Here is a 19,127-nt window from a genome sequence, read left to right on the forward strand (position 1 = left end):
ACGGAGACGGATGACGGAGGACGTGGGGACCGCGAGTCGACAAACCCTACAAATTAACCACCAGAAATGCGCATGACCTTGCAGAAGATGCGAAAATGAAGATATCAGAAGTCCGAGAAGCAGGAGGAATGTAAATGCGTCTCTGGTTGTTCGTACTTTCTGCTTCTGTTCAGGTTCCCCGCAAATCCCAGGGCGGAGGGAGCGGGCAGAATACGGCACTCTATGTGTCACGTGAGAGATCCTGACTAACGCGTCATATGGATAGAAATCCGTCGGTCATGGATTGATGAGAATCAGGAATGCTCGCAGGCTGCCGGACCAGCCGTTGGCAAAATGAGTATGACCCAAGGGAAGCCAAATGATCAGCCCCCGCAGAATATCCTGTTGTCCTCCCTAAAGGTTGGAGCCTTGAGTGGTCCGTGTTTTCCCTTTTCTCTGTGGTTTTGTACCGTATCAGCGCATTGACAACCATCGGGACAGGCTCGACTGGTCTTGTTTATGGAGGCGTATCAGGGGTTCTTCGATCGCGTCACCCCGTCATCCATTCGATCTCTTGTGGGATCCACTGGTTTGCTTGTGGAACGTCTTTTTGGTGTGAGTCCAAACCCTTCTCTGCATACATGACGGTAACTGATGCGTCGCACACAGGGTTGAGGAGCAATCTCATCCAACTACACTATGAAGGGAATGCTTCGCCCAAACAGCAGGCATATATGAGCGCCCTCTCGGGGGGTATCGCCGGAGGCGGTGTTACCAGATTGATGGGTAATCCCCGCCTCGTCTATTGCTGTCCGTCTCCCATCTTGCGCAAAAGTGCTAACTGTCGGACGTCTAGGAGGTCGACTCATTCCGGGCGCCGTCATTTTCTCCTTGCTCGGCTACCTCGGGCAGTTGTCCTACAATGCCGTCGACTCGTGGCAGATGCAACATGCCGGTGCTCCATCCAAGCCCTTCCTCCAGCGAATGGCTGATTCCAAGTGGATTCCGCTTCGGAGTCTTTCCGATGAGGACTATCGGGGGATGCTGAGCGAGAAGTTGTTGGGCATCGAAGCTGAAATCGCCATCATCGACGAGAAGATCGATCATCTGCAGCAAGCAAAAGCGAGCGGGCTGGAGACGCCGGTAGAAAAGCCATGAGCTGTCTTTTTTTTGACTCGCATCGCAAACAATCCTGCACAGCACAGAAGACCATCTGGATGTCTCTACTAAATCCCAGAGCGAGAAATGACCGTCGCTCTGGACCAGCCGTCAACGACTCGGTATCAGCTATGGGGGGGTTCAGATTGCACCAGAACATCCCTAGAAGACGAAAAGATGTAACCAGTGTATTATATGTATACTATCGACATTTGTATTCTCAACCTATCTGATGACCCATCGTAAAGTACTTGATAGATAGGAAGGCGGTGAGACACAGACAGGGGCATCTCGGTCTCCGAACTTCATCCTCCATTTCCCCATTTCTCCAGACCCCTCCACCCCTCGACATTTTTCCTATCCCCATTCAATTCCCCACCCCTTTGTCCGGTTACTTGATATTGGTCAGTGCGGTCTATGAGGTCTCCAGTGGTGGCATTCGACACTTTGATGATTTGAAGCCAAAGTCAGGTTGCTCCAGCCGAACCAAACAATCACCACCGCGACGGAGTGGATCCACCCCCCGTCGTTCTGGCAGTCTCCGTTTGATAATTCCCGACTATTATTAGCATTATTATTCCGACTATTATTACTATCATCATTATCTTTATCCACATTGACCGTCAATCGATTCATGACGCTGACCAACCCTCCCTCTTCATCCGGCCTTTTACCCGCCCCGTCCAGGCCTACCGAGGCCACCGTCAGCCAGAGTCTGTCTCTTAAAAGGAGTCTACAGGTCGCGGTCGATGGTAATACCGAATGATTCATATTGAATTCTTGATCTACTTTTTTCAGATCTTTCCTTGATCACCTCTTTTTTTTTTTTTAATATTTTTTTTCCCCATATATTCAACCCATCTGAGAGAAAAGCCTCCCCGGCCTTGCCCTCCCTTTTGCCACTCTACCTGTCAACATGTCCTCGGGTTGAGTCCCGCCTCTTTCTGTCTACAATCCTTCTTCTCCGAGCATGAGCTGTGAGATTTTTCTACCGTCATGTTCGGAAGGAATTTCCCGTTTTTTAACTCTGCCGGCGGGTTTTATCCACGTGGTAATGGCTTTTCCCTGTTTGATTGGGTGGATTACGTCGCTCGAAAGAGCTTCTGCTGTCGCTCTGCATTTTCCCCCGTTTCGGGCTTGTCTCTTTCATACTTTGACCTTTTCGCGTTGCCGATCCCGAGAAGCTCCGTCCAACTGTCCAACACAAGCTAACCGGTTTATTGGTCGACAGAAGGCCTAGATCCGAGAAAACCGTCCGGGGTCGGATACACCAGCAAGGTCCGAGTCCGCGACAAATACCATATCGTAGGCTTCATCAGCAGTGGCACATATGGCCGGGTCTACAAGGCCATCGGGAAAAATGGCCAAAAGGGGGAGTTCGCCATCAAAAAGTATGCGCATCGCCCCGTCGAGTTCGACGATTCACTGACCGTTCCAGATTCAAGCCGGACAAAGAGGGAGAGATCATCCAGTATACCGGCCTGTCACAGTCGGCCATTCGGGAAATGGCCTTGTGCTCGGAATTGAACCACCCAAACGTTGTGCAGCTGGAGGAAATCATTTTGGAGGACAAGTGCATCTTCATGGTCTTCGAATATACCGAACATGATCTGCTCCAGATCATCCATCACCACACCCAACCGCAGAGACATGCGATCCCAGCAGCCATGGTCCGGTCGATCCTGTTCCAGCTCCTCAACGGTCTGCTGTATCTGCATACCAACTGGGTCCTACACCGGGATTTGAAACCTGCCAACATCTTGGTCACGTCCAGCGGTGCCATTCGCGTTGGCGACCTTGGTCTGGCCCGCCTCTTTTACAAACCGCTGAATTCCCTCTTCTCCGGCGACAAGGTCGTCGTGACCATCTGGTATCGGGCGCCGGAGTTGCTGATGGGCAGTCGGCATTACACCCCCGCCGTCGATCTGTGGGCCGTCGGCTGTATCTTCGCCGAGCTCCTGTCTCTGCGACCCATCTTCAAAGGCGAGGAGGCCAAGATGGACAGCAAAAAGACCGTGCCGTTCCAACGCAACCAGATGATGAAGATCATGGACATCATGGGCTTGCCAACTAAGGAGAGCTGGCCGGACATTGGATCGATGCCGGAGTACACCCAATTGCAAACATTGGCTACGTCCCGTGCGAGCCACTTTCCCCGGTCGTCAAACCTGGAGGCTTGGTACACGAACTGTCTGAAGAACGGGGGATACTCGACAACTTCGGGGATTGGCACCCCGGGGGCCGATGGGTACGACCTGTTGGAACGACTCCTCGAATACGACCCTACCAAGCGGATCACCGCCCGGGAGGCCCTCGAGCATCCGTACTTTTCCAGCGGCGGACCGATCCCTGCGAATTGTTTCGAAGGATTTGAAGGGAAATACCCGCGTCGTCGCGTCACCCAGGACGACAACGATATCCGTTCGGGCAGTTTGCCCGGTACCAAGCGAAGCGGGTTGCCCGACGATAGTCTTTTACGCGCCTCCAAGCGTCTCAAAGAGTGATCGACTCTTTGTTACTTTTTGCATATTCACGGCGAAGGATGAGGGCACACTGGCGTTTTTGCTTCTCTATGAGCGATTGGATGCCACAATCCGCAAGACGGCATGGTATTACGAACAGTGGCAGTTTGTTTCAGCTGGCAATGGTATATACGCTGTATTACAGTACTATAATACATGATTGATTCCTATTATTTACAGTTTCGAAGAAGGCTGCTTCTTCGCGCCCCGTTCTGCCTTCAAGGCTTGGGACATGCTCACGCTGGCTTCCTTGCCACCCGCCAGCTGATGCTGCAGTTCCACCTCCAAGTCATCCAGGACAAACTTCCCCAACTCACCGGCGCGCCATTTCTGGATGAAATGCAACGCGGCCAGGTCCACGTTGGGCACGCCACCCTTGGCAAGGAGACCCGACTGGCGCGCAAAGGTGTCCAGGAACGGCATGATTTCGTTGGTCGGTGGCGACCATCGCCCGTACACCTCGGCGTTATGAAGGTTGACGTGATACAGCAAGAAATCAGCCAAGGTGACCGGCGAGATCACCGAGTCCTTGACGCAGCCGCAGAGAGCCAGCTTCAGCATGTTCTCCGCGTCCGGCACATACGGCATGAACACGCCCGGCGTATCCAGCACGTAGACGTGCGCCCCGTCCTCCCGCTCGATGATCTTCACGGGCGTGCCGATCTTGCGTGTAATGCCCGGCTGTCCCCCCGTCTGCACGGCTTTCGCCTTTCCCACGCCCTGGTTGCGCAGGTTGTTGATCAGGGTTGACTTGCCCACGTTGGGCATTCCCACTACCATCACGCGGCATCCGACGAGGCGGTCGGGGCCCTCGGCGTCGTTCCGGAGGTGTTTGAGGATCGGGCTGACATCGGGGCGGGACGAGGAGCTAACGAAGAAGGAGGCGGCGTTGTCGTCGAGTTTGCGGATTGTTTTTTCAACCTGCGCTGTCAGTCATGGCTTTACAATAAGACAGGATATCAAGTAGCTAGATCAACACTTACCTCTTGTCGCCCACGCCCCGATCTCGACCCCAAATCCCGCTTAGTATACACGACCAACCGTCGCGTCTTCCCCAACGCCTCCTCAAACAGAGGATTCACAGACGTAGCAGGAACACGGTAATCCCGACACTCCACCACATAGTCAATCGAAGACAACATATTCTGCATCTTCTTCAACCCGGCCACATGATGGCCCAGGAAGTAGGACCTCGGGATGGACGCATGGTTGGGAAAGACCTGGCGCGGAATGAACTTCGCTGCCATGTCGTAATGAGTGGCGTGTGGAGTATTACCGGGAGATGGGAATGGTTTGTAGGGTGTTTGTATGTGGTATACCGAGGAGGATTCTGAGGGTCATTATGCGTGCTTTTGTGACTCCCCGGTTTGTTGGATTGTATTCTCTCGGAGGGGACTTGGATGATGATGATGGGCGCCGTTTTTTCGGAGCGGGATGGGCGGTGGTGGGAGCGGTGTGGTTCTGTCGGTCTGTCGATCGGATTAACCTGATTAGGTTAGGATGTTTGAGATATTTGTCTTGTTTGTGTGTTGATTGTGTTTGTTTTTGTGTTGGTATAACTGTGCAGTATACAAGTCGAGGTAGATCTTTTGATATTGAAATAGGAGATTTATATATAATCAGAAAGAAAGTAAAGAGTAATCTATCTTATTATCCAGTCAATCTTCAGTTTTACTTGTGGATAGTTAGAACTGTATCTCAAATTATCTATATATAGCTGTATACTATCAAGTGACTGATAACTCTATTTACTCCGGTATACTACCACTTAACTCTTACTATCATTAGACTCAAATAGTCTATGTAGTGAATTATAGTGGGTCCTTGACAAAGATAAAGATACGTAGAGTGATAGTATCAATCCTCTACAACCATCACTATGTAAACACGTATGATATCAACTTTCACCGGTGAAGGCTCTCAAAATGATCAAATGTCTTTCTTGCTACAATGTATTATCCTACTTTAAATTCATCTCAACCCCTCACATACTTCTTCCCTCTTCCTAACGCCCTCTTGAGCTCCACAGACTCCCATCCCTTCCAACTCAACACCAAGGCCCTTCACTTAGAAACAAGCCCATAATGAAGGTCTTCCCCTTCCTGCTGCTCTTCCTCGCAACTCTCGTCTCCTCCTCAATCCTGCCGGGCTTTATTCACAAGGACGAGAATGACACTGAGAATGCGTCTGTCTTGCATGAAGGTGAGCCCTCCAAACCACAATCACCCAATGAAATCCCACCAGTATATCTCTAACCTCCATCAAACAATAGACTTCCCCTCCACCACCACCAGCAGCTCCCGCAGCATATCCGCCCTCGACGCAGAAGGCTTCTTCGACGAAGAACCCGACACCCACACCGAAATTGACCCCGCCAAAGTCAAAGTCACCAATCCAATCGAGATCTATAAGATGTGCAAGGCTAAGAAAGACTGCCCCGGCGCCTGGCTCTACTCTAATGGCCGCTGCGTGCATCCTGAGATCGAGGAGATGCGCAGGCGCGGTGGATTCAGGGATCATCCGTTGTTTGAGCGGGCGAGACGGCTTTTCTATTAGTGATGAAGTAACACTCCTTGGGTCGAGACAGTGTTGGGGCTTCTTTGGCTCTCGTTGAGGTTGGGTGGTGTGGTGGGACGGAGTGTTGTTTGGCTTGGTTGCTCTTCTTTCTTCCTCCCTTGAATGTAGCCACTTGGTGAGCGTGATATGACTGCGCGGTCATGATTGTCAGACACCTATGTTATGAAATGCAGTCAAGTTGCAAAAAGTAATACCGTGGTCTGATTATAGCACACTTATGCATAAGACATCATCACTCGCAGATCTGCTCCATACTAAGAACCACTCACAGGTAACATACTACCAATGTCTCATAGTAACCAGAACCTGTTCTCGCGGATCAACCTCCACAGTCGACTGCGGCCCCGTCAACAAGCCCAACCGCGTCAAAATCTGCCACACCATTTTCCGCTTGAGCCCCTCCCGGATTGGGATTTTCTCCAGCGCATCATACCCGTTGAAGTACTTGGAGAAAGTCGGCCAGTGCTTTTTCAGCGGCTGCCGCAGCCCCGCGTACTCGCCGTCTCCGGTGTCGGAGGCTGTCGTGTTTGACCGCCCCGGGCGGACTGGAAATTGGGATACGATCTCGTCGAGCCAGCGCGATTCGAGAGGCGAGGCGCGGTGTGGGTATAGGATGAGAGATGAGGTCTGGAGCGAGGCGTTGCGGTCGACGAGAGACCGCGATGCGTCTAGCTCGTGGTCGGCTCGTCGTCGACCCGGCATGGGTGTCTCGTCGCCGCTGCCGTGGCTGTCCAGTGAGGATGATGACGAGGAGGCGTTGTCGTCGAAATCCTCGTTGGCGACGTCGTCGTCATCGGGCTTGGCACTGTTTCGTTCGCGGTCGACCTTTCGGAGGTACTTGTCGACCTCCTCTCGTCGGAGCGCCGTTTCGACGGCCAACTTGATCTCGGGAGAGACCTTGACACGGGCGAATGAGCGCAGCTGGGTAACCCATCCGCCGCGCAGGAGCCAGGCAAGGATGGAAAAATATGTGTCTTTGTGGTCCTTGCTGGGAATGAAGCTCCCGTATGCCCTGGGGGTGCCACTCAACGCGGACAGCATTTTGGGCAGGCTGGGAAGGGTGGGGAATGCGAGGGAGTAGGCGGCTGTTGCGACCTCCAGTTTACTCAAATCACAGTTCGGGGACACAATGTACGTATCGCGCTGGTGGAGCGGCGGGATGGCACGCGCGCGTCGCCAGTACACGAGGTGACTGGCCAAGGACTGGATCGTGGAGAGCGGTATTCCGGACGTGGCGGAGATCTGGGCAAACGACTTGGTGGGCTTCGAGCATCGGATATAGTGGGCCAGCGCCGGAGCAAGCGCGCCTCCCGACGCCTCGACGTCCTTGAGGATCGACGCTTCGTTGTCGAGAAGTAACAAGGCAAAATGCTTCGCCGGGACCTGGTGCGGTGCGCTATTTTCGTCTGCCGTTGGATCGTCCGTCGGAGTAACGCTATCGGCGGTGGTCAGCCAGAGGCCCGGGTACGCCTTGTCCGTCGGACAGGCCAGATAGGGCGTTGAGGTCAGCGGCGGTATCTGAAGGGATATGGACACATCGGGGCTGAGCGCGACCGAGGCGATCTTCGACGCCGAGATACTGGAGTAGACGGTGTAGATCGCCCGCGCGAGTGACGACTGGGCTATGAGGTCGGCGTAAAGGGCACCGACAGACGTCCCTGCATAGGAATGTAAGCTTCAGACGGAAAACCATGTGCGGGCCCACATACGATTCTCCTTGGCCTTCTCCTTCAGATGCGAGATGAGCTGCGCCTCGTTCCAGACGTAGTCGGTCCGCGCCTGCTCCCACTTCAGCGCTTTGGCGAACTTCTTGATGATATTGTCATAGATCTCGCGAACTCGGACGGAGTACTCCAGTAGCGGGGGGTCTAGCACGAACACCACGTTGAACATAGTCATGGAGTCCTTAGTATCCTCGTCCACAACCTCGCTGGGTGCCTTCTGCGATAGAAGGCTGGACACCGACGCGCGCTGGCTCTCCGACGCTGTCATCGGGTGCGGGCTCAGCGTCTCCGTCGATGCAGCCATGGTCTTGGTACCATCATCGGCAACATCATCCCCATTCTCATTGTGTCCGATTTCACCACCCTCCCACTCAGGATGCGGCTTCTTCTCCTTCTTCTTCCGCCTCTCTTTCCGCCAGTTGCCATCCTCCCGAACAAAGACCGGCCATCCCACGAACGCCAGGTCGTTGACGCCAATCTCAAACCGCCGTTTATGCCACGTCCGCGACGGACTGAGCAGCTTCTCCCACACCTCTGCAGGCAGTCCCAGCAGCGACTCCCAGGGCATGTGAGACGGGACCTCCCCAGCTGCTCCTCCGCCGCCACTCGCAGACGGTTTCTCGTCCGGTCTGTCCGAGAGAGCGCCCGCGTCCTCGACATCGGAGTTCTCCCCCCGTTTCCGCAGCGCCCTCCCGGAGCCTATCGAACTCGGTCGATGCGAGTCCCTCACCGGCGAGGCGGACACGGACGCACGGTCCTCGAGTCCAAAGGCGCTCCCCCGTCGGGTGGAGGTCGCGCTCATCGCCAGGTGTGTCTGCGTGGAGTTCTGGCTCTGATTGTTCGGGACATCCTCTTCGTCCTCGTCGGAGGTTGACCCGCTCGCGTCGCTTTCGCTGGAGTCATTGCTTCTGGCTGTCTGAGCGCTTTTGGAGCGCGAGATGCGGCGTCCCTTGTGTGCTGGTCGGAGGCCGTTCTCGACGAGGGGGTTGGGCGGGTAGTGGAAGACGAAGCGAGGGCCGGCGCGCGAGCGGACGATGAGGATGATGGCCACGAGACACGGGTCTGGAGGACGTGCGATTGAAGACATTGGGTATAGCGCAGCCTCGAGTTTGCTACAGCATTGGCGTACAGCGAGCGGGTAATCCCCACGTAGGGAGGGGGAAGTGGATATACATTCGGTGAGACTGAGAGCGGACAAGAGCTTCCCCACACCAAGCCTGAGGCTATTCTATCATACATTGGCCTCAGGCCACCACATTTAGATTAGTAAGATATGAGTCAGGCATATTTGAGATCGACACCATGCAGTATAGGCCACTCTATCTAAAGAATAAAACAGAGATATTATATTGTATATAATACGATTATAAGATTGCAAGCGGAGTAACTGCTTGTACCATGTGGCAGATGCGAGCTCTAATGAGTGGGTTTATATCTACAAAATGGTAGTGGTGCGCTTGCTGTACCGCGGATGTTTTCTGCTTGACGATATAAGCGTTTATTCAGTCCAGTAGTCCTTACCTATCTTCTTGCATACATCATGACGATAAGTCAAGAAAGCGGTTCAAATCCAGACATACTGGCATATATCATCTTATATACAAGCATATAATGTACATGTACATGTACATAATACAGTTCCACCAACGCCCGGATGCCATCATAACATAAACATAATATCGACAATACTATCATACATTGCACCTCGCGGTTGTCTATATGCACAAGCAGCAGGCGGTCACCAGTGCATCACATCTCATGACTTCGTTGACGGCTCTTGGTTCTGGGCCCCCTCTTTCTCGAAGACCAACCCTAGGTTCTTGAAATCGTCCGGTGCCATGAGGTTCCTGTCAATTACTAGCGTTAGCCTATTTGTTCCCCAAATAGTGCACAAGAGAAATATCCTATCCCTCCCGTGAAATGAGTGAGACGTACTTATCCATCCGACACCCCAGGTATCCCTTGGCCAGTTTGCGGCATTCTTCGTCGTTGACGCCCCGGCTCAATTTGATGCATTTGAGGTAGCTCGAGATTAGGTGCTTGCATTCGCCTGTTGTTGTCCGTTAGTCAGTTGTCCATGGAGGTAATCATGGGTTTCAGTCCGAAGACTGTGGTGTCGGGGTGTTGATAGGACGAGGAATGGACGGTTCTTGGGTTGCACTGGGTTGCGGAATATTAAATCGAAAATCGGAGTAAAGTACCTTCATGGTCCAGGGGAAAGCTGCCTCGCTCGGGCCTATATTAATCACGAATTAGTCCCCCTTCTCATCGTCGTCGTGGTGGCTCAACAAATTGAGACTGTACTCACGGCGTGGGCTTGATGTTCGTGGCTCCGCCGCCGGGACTTCCGAAACCCATTGAGTTATAATTTATGAAAATACAACTGTACAAATAAAGAAAAGCGAGGAATCTCGGAGGGCTATCCAGGAAGACAGGTTGCGATCAGATGGATGAAGCATCGAAAGATCGGGGCGGAACGGCGGTTTCCGATATGTAGACAAACACTGCAAACACCATCATGCTTATCGGCTTATCGGCCTGGGGTTTCCTGGGTCAAATATAGAGTACTCGTTAGAATGGTGTTATTCTACTTCATTTGGTTATACTTAGTACGTATAAAGACTAATACTATCTGTCATGCTACCATGTAGTCATTGGATTAGTTCAAAATTTCTACTTTATACCATCCATGTCAAGGTACCTAATGCTTCTTCAAGAAAGTGAGTGCTCCGACAGCCATGGCGTCCACGGCCGTCCGCAACGTCGGCTCAATGACTGGCGCAAAGAAGGGCGAATGGTTATTAGGCAACTCATTCACCTTCCCGTGTGCCACGGCATCGTCCCAGGTGTGCGCATCGACACCGCCATAAGTCCACATCGCATATGGCGCACCCACCTCCGTCGCCAGCAGAGAGAAATCTTCGCTGGCCGTGGCCGGCTCCGATTCCACCAAGTCGTCCTGGAAGAAAGACCCAAAAGTATGCTTGAGAGCTTTGACTGTTGCATCGTCATTGATCGTCGCTGGCGAATTCCGGATCTTGATCTGTGGCTCCTCCACGGCACCCGCTGCGTCGCACTCTGCCCGGACGATGCGTTTGATGGCGGCGATGACTCGCTCGCGCGTCGCTCCGCCATAGGTCCGCACGCTCAACTTGAGGTCACATGTGTCTGGAATGATGTTCCCCACGGTCCCGGACTGGAAGCTTCCGCAGGACACAACGGCCACCTCCCCGGGGGTCACCTCGCGGCTGACAACACTCTGCAGCCGCGTGATGACCGCCGCTCCGATGACGATCGGGTCGATGCACGTTTGTGGGGCGGATCCGTGGCCACCACGACCAAAGATGCGAATGTTGATGGAGTCGGCGGCCGTCAGTAGCCGGCCAGACCGGATGCTCACCGTGCCTGTTTTCATGCGCATGACATGTTGCGCCAGAACCACGTCGGGTTTCGGGATTTTCTCGTACAGGCCATCGTCCAGCATGGCCCGCGCGCCGTTCAAGTGTTCCTCCGCCGGTTGGAAGATAATGATGAGGGTGCCAGACCAGTCGGCCTTGGCCGCATGCAGCAGAGAAGCGGCAGCCATCATGCCCACAACGTGGGTATCGTGCCCACAGGCGTGCATGACCGGCGTCGTCTCGCCCGCCTTGTTCTTCATGTGTCTTTTGCTCGCGTAGGGAAGTCTGGTCTTTTCTTCCACCGGTAGAGCGTCCATGTCGGCACGAACCAGGGTGACTGTGCCGGGACCATTACGGAGGACGCCTGCCACGCCGTAGCCACCGATATGTGTGTGGACTTCAAAATCCAACTTCTTCAGATGATCAGCTGCTATGGCCGACGTCTCCTCTTCCAGACCTGATAACTCCGGGCAGCTGTGCAGATGCCGATAAACATCTTCGTAGCCTTTGAGATCCGGGCGATACCGGTCGATGATACCGCGCAGGGAGTTGTCGGAGACTAACAATCGTCAGAAACGATTCTGTACCATAGAGCTTAACACTTGAAGCGCCTCACCTAGTATTTGCATGTTTCAGTGGGGGTTCGGGTGTCAATCCAAAAGGAACAGTAGGAGGTCGAAGAAGGGGCGGAAAGGGGAGTTGAAGTATGTAAGGGGTGCGGAGTAGTCTAGGGGAAATTATGGAGACTTGGAGACATCAAACATCGTTACCTAATGGACAGTCAATCGCTCTCGACATGCCGGATTCGACGAAGCATCGAGGAGAGTTCAGGTCCCAGCCAAAAGCGGGGGGACCGATAAGCTCGGTCGATTTTCAGTGGGTCCCGGTCGGGGTAGTGTCCGGTCGGCTGTTGAATCCGGTATCCACTGCCATTGCCATTTGAACTTGATGTCTGCGGCATAAACTCCGCTCGGGGTTTCTTCGTCAGACATGGAGGTGCGGTGGACTGATCAAGCACCGATCGCGGGCCAATTAATGAGTATTGGTCGTTGACCCCACTGCGACATTGCCAGCACGCGTCAGGTACAGAACCCCACACCAGTAAAGCAACTACTGTCCATGGTAGACCTCTAAAAGATCTGCCTGATAGCACCGAAAGGTGAGGTGCTCTTTCAAGGCCCAAGAAATGGTCGAGCTCGATTTCGCATCCTTTCCTCGCTATAAACGTCCAACTTGACCGCGACCAAAAGAAACTCCGGCTCACTCTGGGGAGCACCCCGCTGCACATGAAGACGCCACTGTCCCTTGGAGACATGCCAGATAGATGGAGAACGGGTGGCAGCTCCCTCTTCAGTGCGCCTGCGCTTAGCAGGGTTCTCTTGGTCGGGGCTAGTCCAGACATCGGCGAGGGGGACCGCTTGCCCGTTGATAGTCAGATCTATGCCCGGGTCGAGGCGGACGCGGACCCCACGGTCATGAGGGGATGTCTCGCTGCTTGCACCGCCCCTTTGGCCCGTGCCTTGAGTTTGCTCCCGTAGCTGATCTGCCACGACCCGTAGCAACGTGGCGACACGCATCTTGGCCGTATTGAAAAACCAGGCGTTCATCAGATGGAGATCTACGACCGTGCTTTGACCGCCAATCTCCAGAATCAGGTCATGTGTTTTGTCGTCCGTGTACGGCCGCGAATATGTCACCCAGCCACCTCCACTGGACAGTGGTGGGACCTGCAGGCCTGAGCGGCGTACGTGGTCGAGGCCAATGACGATTTCGGACGACCGGAGGAAGGGATTGAAGCTGATGTCGTGGGGTATGAGCCTTTGTTCCAAGCCGCGCAAATGATAGTATGTGCAATCCCGCAGGAGTTCCTCGCGGTGCTCTCGATTCTTGATGTGGAGCGGGTACCCGCGCAGAAGGTGTAGGATCTGGGCGAAGACCTCACCCGACCGGCTGGGCACGCTGGTGGGGGTGATCGCGGGGGGTCGGAGGAGGCCATGACGGTCTAATCCCGGAAAGATCTGATTTTTTGAGGCAAAGAAGGCCGCGAACCCGAGGGAAAAGAAGTTGGGGGAGTCGCCCTGGCCATTAAAGAGGTCGCGGGGAATCTGGAAATTTCGGTCGCCGATTTGGATGAAAATCTCGGATTCGAACAGTTGCGAAATCAGCCGTGGTACTATGGTCATTAGCGGGGCTCCTTATCTCCCTAGTTCGGACCTTTCAACTGAGGGGCATGTACAGCTGTAGAATTGAGCGTCGGCGAACAGCTTGACATACTCGGACCCATCCCTGGGTTGAACATGGTAACCTGGTAAATGCGATCGATCAGCTCCATGCTCAACCGACGGGGGACACACTGTTTCTTATACCTTGCAAGTGTCGGGCGATCTGCTGAAAGGTGGCGGGATCACGATCGATGTATAACGTCCGGATATTGGAGCCATCGCTGCTCTGACATAATTGCTCTTCGAAGAACTTGGAGAAGTACGACGGGGCTGTCGGATTTAGCCAGCGTCCATTCAATCGGGACCACACCACTCACCATCGGAGGCGACTGAAGCTCCCGACAACCGGAACAGCTCCGTTCCAATCTGGATGGAGAAGACCTTGTCAAGAGGTAGCAAGCTCTGGGTGGGCGACGCGCTGGCCCGCACCTGCGGGGATGCACTCGCCATGTTATCCACTGCTGTGCACGATTCTGGACTGATCTTGATATACCTCCACCTATATTGACATATGAAGTAATAGAGATCGCTCAATCGCGTTGACAGGAGCAACCTTGGTTGATGGTGACCTGGAGTGGGTCCATCGCGACCGATCGAGCGATCGCGTCCTGTGCGCCGGAGCAATGATCATCCGCATTTATCCTGGACACAGCTTTGAGCTCTGACCATTCCTGACTGACGCATGTCCAATCGGAAATGGAGGGGGTTGCGCATACCCTGTACAGACGGGCAATGCCGTCGTCCTGCAGATCAACCACACTCCAGCGATCCCTTCTCGGTCGAGCCAACCCACGAGGGAGGTCGATGCGGGCTTCGTGCCTTAGGCCGAGAAGAGCAGGTCGATGCGATCGCTGAGTCATCCGCCCTTTTCTCGCCCGTCTCCACCAATGGAATCCGCTCCTCCTCCTCCAGCTCCCCTCACCATCATTAATTGCTCCATCATCTCCCATCTCCACACCATCTACTCCAGTACAGCTGCTGCCCCTCCTATGGTTTGGCTCTCTTACAGGACCATGGGTCCAGCGCGTCTCTGCAAACGTACATGGTCCAAACTTCTGACGGCTCCCCCTTCTCGTTGCTACTACAAATACTCTACCCCTCTCTCCCCCTCTTCGCTTCCCCGCCTGAGCTCTTCCATCTACCCTCTCTCCCAATCTCTCCCCTCTCCTCGACGTCTCTTCCACTCTTCCAAAATGTCCAACATCTCCGTTCAGTTGACGGCTCCGAATGGGCGCTCTTATGCCCAGCCTATCGGCCTCTTCATCAACAATGAATTTGTTCCCTCCAAATCCGGCGAGAAGTTCGCCTCCATCAACCCGGCGTATGTTACCGTCTTCCCCACTTGAAAAGTCTCGAAAGTAAGAGAGCTCTATGAGTGGTGAAATACTGACTGTCTCAGTGATGAGAAAGAAATTACCTCCGTCTATGCCGCAGGAGAGGAGGATGTCGATCTCGCTGTCAAGGCGGCCCGCAAGGCCCTCAAGGATCCCTCGTGGAAGCAACTTTCCCCGACGGATCGGGGTGAGATGATGCACAAACTGGCCGATCTGATCGATAAGAACCGGGAGGTCCTGGCTACCATTGAGACATGGGATAACGGTATGTTCACATCACCTTTTCTGTTTCTCCCCCGAAGTCGGAAAAGAACATCACTGATGGGGCAACAGGCAAGCCATACCAGGTCTCCTTGAGCGACGATCTCGGTGAAGTCATCAACACCCTCCGGTACTACGCCGGCTGGGCCGACAAGTTCTTTGGTCAAACCATCGGCACCACGCCCGCCAAGTTTGCCTACACCCTGCGCCAACCCATCGGCGTCGTCGGCCAGATCATCCCGTGGAACTTCCCTCTGGCTATGGCGGCGTGGAAGCTGGGTCCCGCGCTGGCCTGCGGAAACACCATCGTGCTCAAGCCCGCCGAACAGACCCCCCTCAGTATCCTCTACCTCGGTAACCTGATCAAGGAGGCTGGCTTCCCCCCCGGTGTCATCAACATCCTGAACGGTCACGGTCGGGTGGCTGGCAGCGCCCTCGTCCACCATCCTGATGTGGACAAGGTCGCGTTCACCGGTTCGACCGCCACGGGCCGTGAGATCATGAAGATGGCCGCCAGCACGTTGAAGAATATCACCCTCGAGACCGGTGGCAAGTCGCCGCTGGTGGTCTTTGGCGACGCGGACCTAGAGCAGGCGGCCAAGTGGGCCCACATTGGCATCATGTACAACCAGGGTCAGGTCTGCACGGCCACCTCGCGTATCCTGGTGCACGACTCCGTCTATGATAAGTTTGTGGCGCTCTTCAAGGAGGCCGTGGCCTCGACCAGCAAGGTGGGCGACCCCTTCGCCGACGACACCTTCCAAGGCCCGCAGGTCACCAAGGCCCAGTACGACCGGGTCCTGTCCTACATCGAGAGCGGCAAGTCCGAGGGCGCCACGCTGGTCACCGGCGGCGAGCCCTTCAAGAACGTCGGCGATGGCAAGGGCTTCTACATCGCCCCCACCGTCTTCACCAATGTCAAGGACAACATGCGGATCTACCGCGAGGAGGTGTTTGGTCCGTTCGTGGTGATCTCGAGCTTTGTCACCGAGGAGGAGGCCATCACCCGCGCCAACGACACCACCTACGGTCTGGGTGCGGCCCTCTTCACCAAGGACATTGAGACCGCTCACCGGGTGGCGTCGGATATCGAGGCCGGCATGGTCTGGATCAACAGCAGCAACGACAGCGACTTCCGCGTGCCTTTCGGCGGTGTGAAGCAGAGCGGGATCGGTCGCGAGCTGGGCGAGGCTGGCCTGGAGGCGTACTCGCATATCAAGGCGGTTCACGTCAACTTGGGGTCCAGACTGTAGTGTACTAGTGTGATGGGCAGATTTGATGTTGTATGTACATGATGATTAATGGCAGACGGGCGGGACCTGTATGTAGTTTCTGCGTATCAGATGAAGTAGTTGACGCTATCTTCAAATTGTTATCCTTGGGCGAATGTATGAGCCTTTTAGGTCTTCTACTGTGTTTGTAATGTAGGCCATCCAGCCTTACTTTGGTACTAACTTGTAGTTCCACCCTGATTTATACGACGTCCTACTGGTATTGTTACAATGAATTCGGAAGTGCCTGTATCATGTTGATTGTGCTCTAATATTACCCGTATTAGACCTTCCATCCAAACCGCCGTCATTCTAAACAAAGATGTTGGATATCAGTCATATCAAGCCTGATCAAATCCGGTACGTTGGTGCAGTGGCTATCAGGGATAAAGGTAAACTTCACCCATCTAAGAACGAACATTCCCAAACTTGCCCCTCGGCGACTCCTCAGGCGTAGTAGGCGGAGTATCATCCTCATCCTTCTCAGACTCCGTCTCCTCCGCACTACCAGCCGACTCATCCTTGGGCGCATTATGAACCGGAGTAGGGAAACTCTTATGCGCCTTCCAATAAGCCATCACCCTCATGAGGTGCTCTCCCCCCAGCGCCAGGATCTTATCGCGCCCGGCCTCCTCCACCTCCACGGGCACGTTGAACCCCATGTACATGGACCCGTCCATGTCATGGTTGAAGATCGGCACCACCTGACACTTTCCGTAGTCGTATGCGAGCGTCATGTCGAAGAGGAGCTCGCCGAGGTTCGTGTAGTGGCCTTCCATTGCCAGGCGCAGCCACCATACCCGGTCTTCAGCGGCCGGGTCGCAGTAGGAGTTGTACCAGACTAGGGCGCCGTCGCCGTCGTTGAAGGATACGAAGGGCCCGCGGGGGTTTGACATGGTGCCTTTTTGGCTGTCGCTGTCTTGGAAGGGGGGGTTAGTGAAGGGATTCATACCTGCTCTTTTTTTGAGGGGGGGGGGGATCCTGTGGGTTGGGATGGTTGAGAGTTGTGTTTGTATATGTTTATCGGGCTTGCTGGGAGGAAGACTGTTGATGGTTGTTTGAGCTGCTCTTGTGCATTGGAGTTGTATTTATACTTGTGCGAGATTGTGAGTTCGTATAGGGTTGTTCTTTGTTGATCTGTGTATATGAAAGCGATTGTCTTCAATAAAGCACGGTAAAGTCTGCTTCTTTGATCCCATTCTGTGTTTGTTCTTTCATTGTCAGTTGATCTTGAAAGGCGGGAATGGTTGACATGGCCTTGTTATGCATGCTTCATTGTCTAGCGATGAATGGCATAGAACGATGCCATGCCTTGTTCTATAGACAATGGCTGGGTTCATTGAAGAAAAGCAGAATGTGCCATTCCACCCTCTCTCGAAGAGAGTTCAGCATCATAATTAGTCGCAATGTAAAGCTGACTGGATTGCTCCAGTGCCAGAAAATATGCGGCAGTCTATCGATCTTTGTGGATGCAAGATGCAGTATTCCGACTATCAGACTGTTTCATCCGACCCGGTCAGGCACTGCTATTCCTGTTCAGGCGTCTGGTAGAAAAGGGCTCAGGGGCTTGATGACCCTCTCAATCAAGCCTGTAGACGCCTGGAGACAGACCAGCCACTAACAGGGTTGGAAATAACTACAGGGGGAATACACTCCAAATTGGGCAAGTAGACGATTGACCTAACCCTAATCACTCTACACCAACCGACACTGTCACGTCTTTAGACAGTCTTAGATAACAGGTGAACCTCATCAAAACCACGTCCGTGATGGCAATTACATGAATGGATTAGATCATGAGTACTCGACAGCGCTCAGATCAATCCATTCAAAACGTCAATGATGGCAAGGTGTCGTGTGTGCACTGCCTCGTCGAGTCCACAGCCAAGCATACCCAGGACGTCTGCTTTGGCCATCTGATCCCACGTGGCGGGTCGATAGCTCGGTGGCAACTGAGAGAAAAACCTCGAGTGGGCTGCAGTCGGGTTGGATCAAATTAACAGAGGCAAATGAAACCCAAACGAAAACCCAAAGTACTGTCCGAGGTGCAGCCAACGCGTGGAAAACAAGATCAAGATGTCAAAGGGCCCCGTACCAAGATATTCTGAAATCTCTTCCCTAACCAGAAGATCAAGAACGTGTTCAACAGGTACAGCTGATTGGATGGAAAGCGGATCTTTAACTCTGGCACCGCGGGCTGGGCGGGCTGGGCGGGACTTGGCGCCAAGCGTTCCTCTGGCGGGCATCAAGCCCTAGGATTCGTGCCATATCTCTTCCTTTGCTCACTTTCAGTCAATGACAGTCGACTGGAATTGTGGTTCTGAGAGTCCACTACCACTAACCTTGGCCAATGTCTGTCCATTATTTTCTCACGTTCTCCCATCCTCTCGCTCTCATGCTTCGCTCCACCCGTCCACCTCGAGACCGCCACAGCCCGACATGACAATGATACTACGACGTAGTGTAGAATGGTTCTAAACTCCCATATTTAAATCATTCCCTCCCATAGAATCTCAACACCCAAATCGCTTTCATCAATTCCATCTCATATCTCTCCTACTGCACCTACAGTGGGCTTCCCACTACCGCCCGGCACCATGATCCCCGCCATCACCGCGAAGTATGACTGGATCCTCGCCCTCACCTCCATCGCCTTCGTCTTCAGTGCCTTTGGCAACGGC

The 19,127-nt window shown here is 53.8% G+C and overlaps 11 protein-coding genes across 11 annotated transcripts; 5 read left to right on the plus strand and 6 right to left on the minus strand.

Moving 5' to 3' along the window:
- Positions 1-296: 296 nt before the first annotated feature.
- On the plus strand, positions 297-1,345 carry BDW47DRAFT_109332 (uncharacterized protein). The gene is made up of 4 exons (XM_024813445.1): positions 297-415; positions 481-594; positions 649-765; positions 836-1,345. The coding sequence occupies exons 1-4, from the start codon at positions 334-336 to the stop codon at positions 1,135-1,137; spliced, it is 615 nt and encodes a 204-aa protein (XP_024670033.1). The 5' UTR covers positions 297-333; the 3' UTR covers positions 1,138-1,345.
- A 788-nt stretch (positions 1,346-2,133) lies between these two features.
- On the plus strand, positions 2,134-3,807 carry ssn3 (cyclin-dependent serine/threonine protein kinase SSN3; the record flags this gene model as incomplete). The annotated part of the gene is made up of 3 exons (XM_024817712.1): positions 2,134-2,245; positions 2,372-2,528; positions 2,576-3,807. 3 exons carry the CDS (start codon positions 2,134-2,136, stop codon positions 3,639-3,641), a joined length of 1,335 nt encoding a protein of 444 aa, XP_024670034.1. The 3' UTR covers positions 3,642-3,807.
- On the minus strand, positions 3,738-5,024 carry BDW47DRAFT_54210 (putative GTPase MTG1). The gene is made up of 2 exons (XM_024819274.1): positions 4,643-5,024; positions 3,738-4,580 (listed from the first exon to the last, which is right to left on the minus strand). The coding sequence occupies exons 1-2, from the start codon at positions 4,904-4,906 to the stop codon at positions 3,834-3,836; spliced, it is 1,011 nt and encodes a 336-aa protein (XP_024670035.1). The 5' UTR covers positions 4,907-5,024; the 3' UTR covers positions 3,738-3,833.
- A 546-nt stretch (positions 5,025-5,570) lies between these two features.
- BDW47DRAFT_54236 (uncharacterized protein) lies at positions 5,571-6,334 on the plus strand. The gene is made up of 2 exons (XM_024819275.1): positions 5,571-5,861; positions 5,932-6,334. Exons 1-2 carry the CDS (start codon positions 5,744-5,746, stop codon positions 6,213-6,215), a joined length of 402 nt encoding a protein of 133 aa, XP_024670036.1. The 5' UTR covers positions 5,571-5,743; the 3' UTR covers positions 6,216-6,334.
- Positions 6,335-6,515: 181 nt separating this feature from the next.
- On the minus strand, positions 6,516-9,047 carry BDW47DRAFT_119048 (nitrogen permease regulator 3 family protein; the record flags this gene model as incomplete). Its single annotated transcript, XM_024815288.1, has 2 exons — positions 6,516-7,894; positions 7,946-9,047. 2 exons carry the CDS (start codon positions 9,045-9,047, stop codon positions 6,516-6,518), a joined length of 2,481 nt encoding a protein of 826 aa, XP_024670037.1.
- Positions 9,048-9,673: 626 nt separating this feature from the next.
- Positions 9,674-10,388, minus strand: BDW47DRAFT_54241 (putative cytochrome c oxidase assembly protein Cox19). The gene is made up of 4 exons (XM_024819276.1): positions 10,269-10,388; positions 10,162-10,196; positions 9,896-10,010; positions 9,674-9,807 (listed from the first exon to the last, which is right to left on the minus strand). Exons 1-4 carry the CDS (start codon positions 10,316-10,318, stop codon positions 9,717-9,719), a joined length of 291 nt encoding a protein of 96 aa, XP_024670038.1. The 5' UTR covers positions 10,319-10,388; the 3' UTR covers positions 9,674-9,716.
- A 201-nt stretch (positions 10,389-10,589) lies between these two features.
- On the minus strand, positions 10,590-12,343 carry BDW47DRAFT_54250 (putative zinc metallopeptidase). The gene is made up of 2 exons (XM_024819277.1): positions 12,129-12,343; positions 10,590-11,917 (listed from the first exon to the last, which is right to left on the minus strand). The coding sequence occupies exons 1-2, from the start codon at positions 12,154-12,156 to the stop codon at positions 10,662-10,664; spliced, it is 1,284 nt and encodes a 427-aa protein (XP_024670039.1). The 5' UTR covers positions 12,157-12,343; the 3' UTR covers positions 10,590-10,661.
- A 187-nt stretch (positions 12,344-12,530) lies between these two features.
- Positions 12,531-14,030, minus strand: BDW47DRAFT_119050 (uncharacterized protein; the record flags this gene model as incomplete). Its single annotated transcript, XM_024815290.1, has 4 exons — positions 12,531-13,531; positions 13,595-13,663; positions 13,725-13,850; positions 13,898-14,030. The coding sequence occupies 4 exons, from the start codon at positions 14,028-14,030 to the stop codon at positions 12,531-12,533; spliced, it is 1,329 nt and encodes a 442-aa protein (XP_024670040.1).
- Positions 14,031-14,773: 743 nt separating this feature from the next.
- Positions 14,774-16,428, plus strand: BDW47DRAFT_127586 (aldehyde dehydrogenase family protein; the record flags this gene model as incomplete). The annotated part of the gene is made up of 3 exons (XM_024816737.1): positions 14,774-14,901; positions 14,980-15,179; positions 15,248-16,428. The coding sequence occupies 3 exons, from the start codon at positions 14,774-14,776 to the stop codon at positions 16,426-16,428; spliced, it is 1,509 nt and encodes a 502-aa protein (XP_024670041.1).
- Positions 16,429-16,692: 264 nt separating this feature from the next.
- Positions 16,693-18,107, minus strand: BDW47DRAFT_109345 (uncharacterized protein). The gene has a single exon (XM_024813446.1). The coding sequence runs from the start codon at positions 17,394-17,396 to the stop codon at positions 16,854-16,856; it is 543 nt and encodes a 180-aa protein (XP_024670042.1). The 5' UTR covers positions 17,397-18,107; the 3' UTR covers positions 16,693-16,853.
- BDW47DRAFT_54282 (uncharacterized protein) lies at positions 17,543-18,107 on the plus strand. The gene has a single exon (XM_024819278.1). The coding sequence runs from the start codon at positions 17,690-17,692 to the stop codon at positions 18,065-18,067; it is 378 nt and encodes a 125-aa protein (XP_024670043.1). The 5' UTR covers positions 17,543-17,689; the 3' UTR covers positions 18,068-18,107.
- Positions 18,108-19,127: the final 1,020 nt, after the last annotated feature.

The sequence above is a fragment of the Aspergillus candidus genome (assembly GCF_002847045.1).
Source record: "Aspergillus candidus strain CBS 102.13 unplaced genomic scaffold BDW47scaffold_39, whole genome shotgun sequence".
In the NCBI taxonomy this organism is placed as follows: domain Eukaryota; kingdom Fungi; phylum Ascomycota; class Eurotiomycetes; order Eurotiales; family Aspergillaceae; genus Aspergillus; species Aspergillus candidus.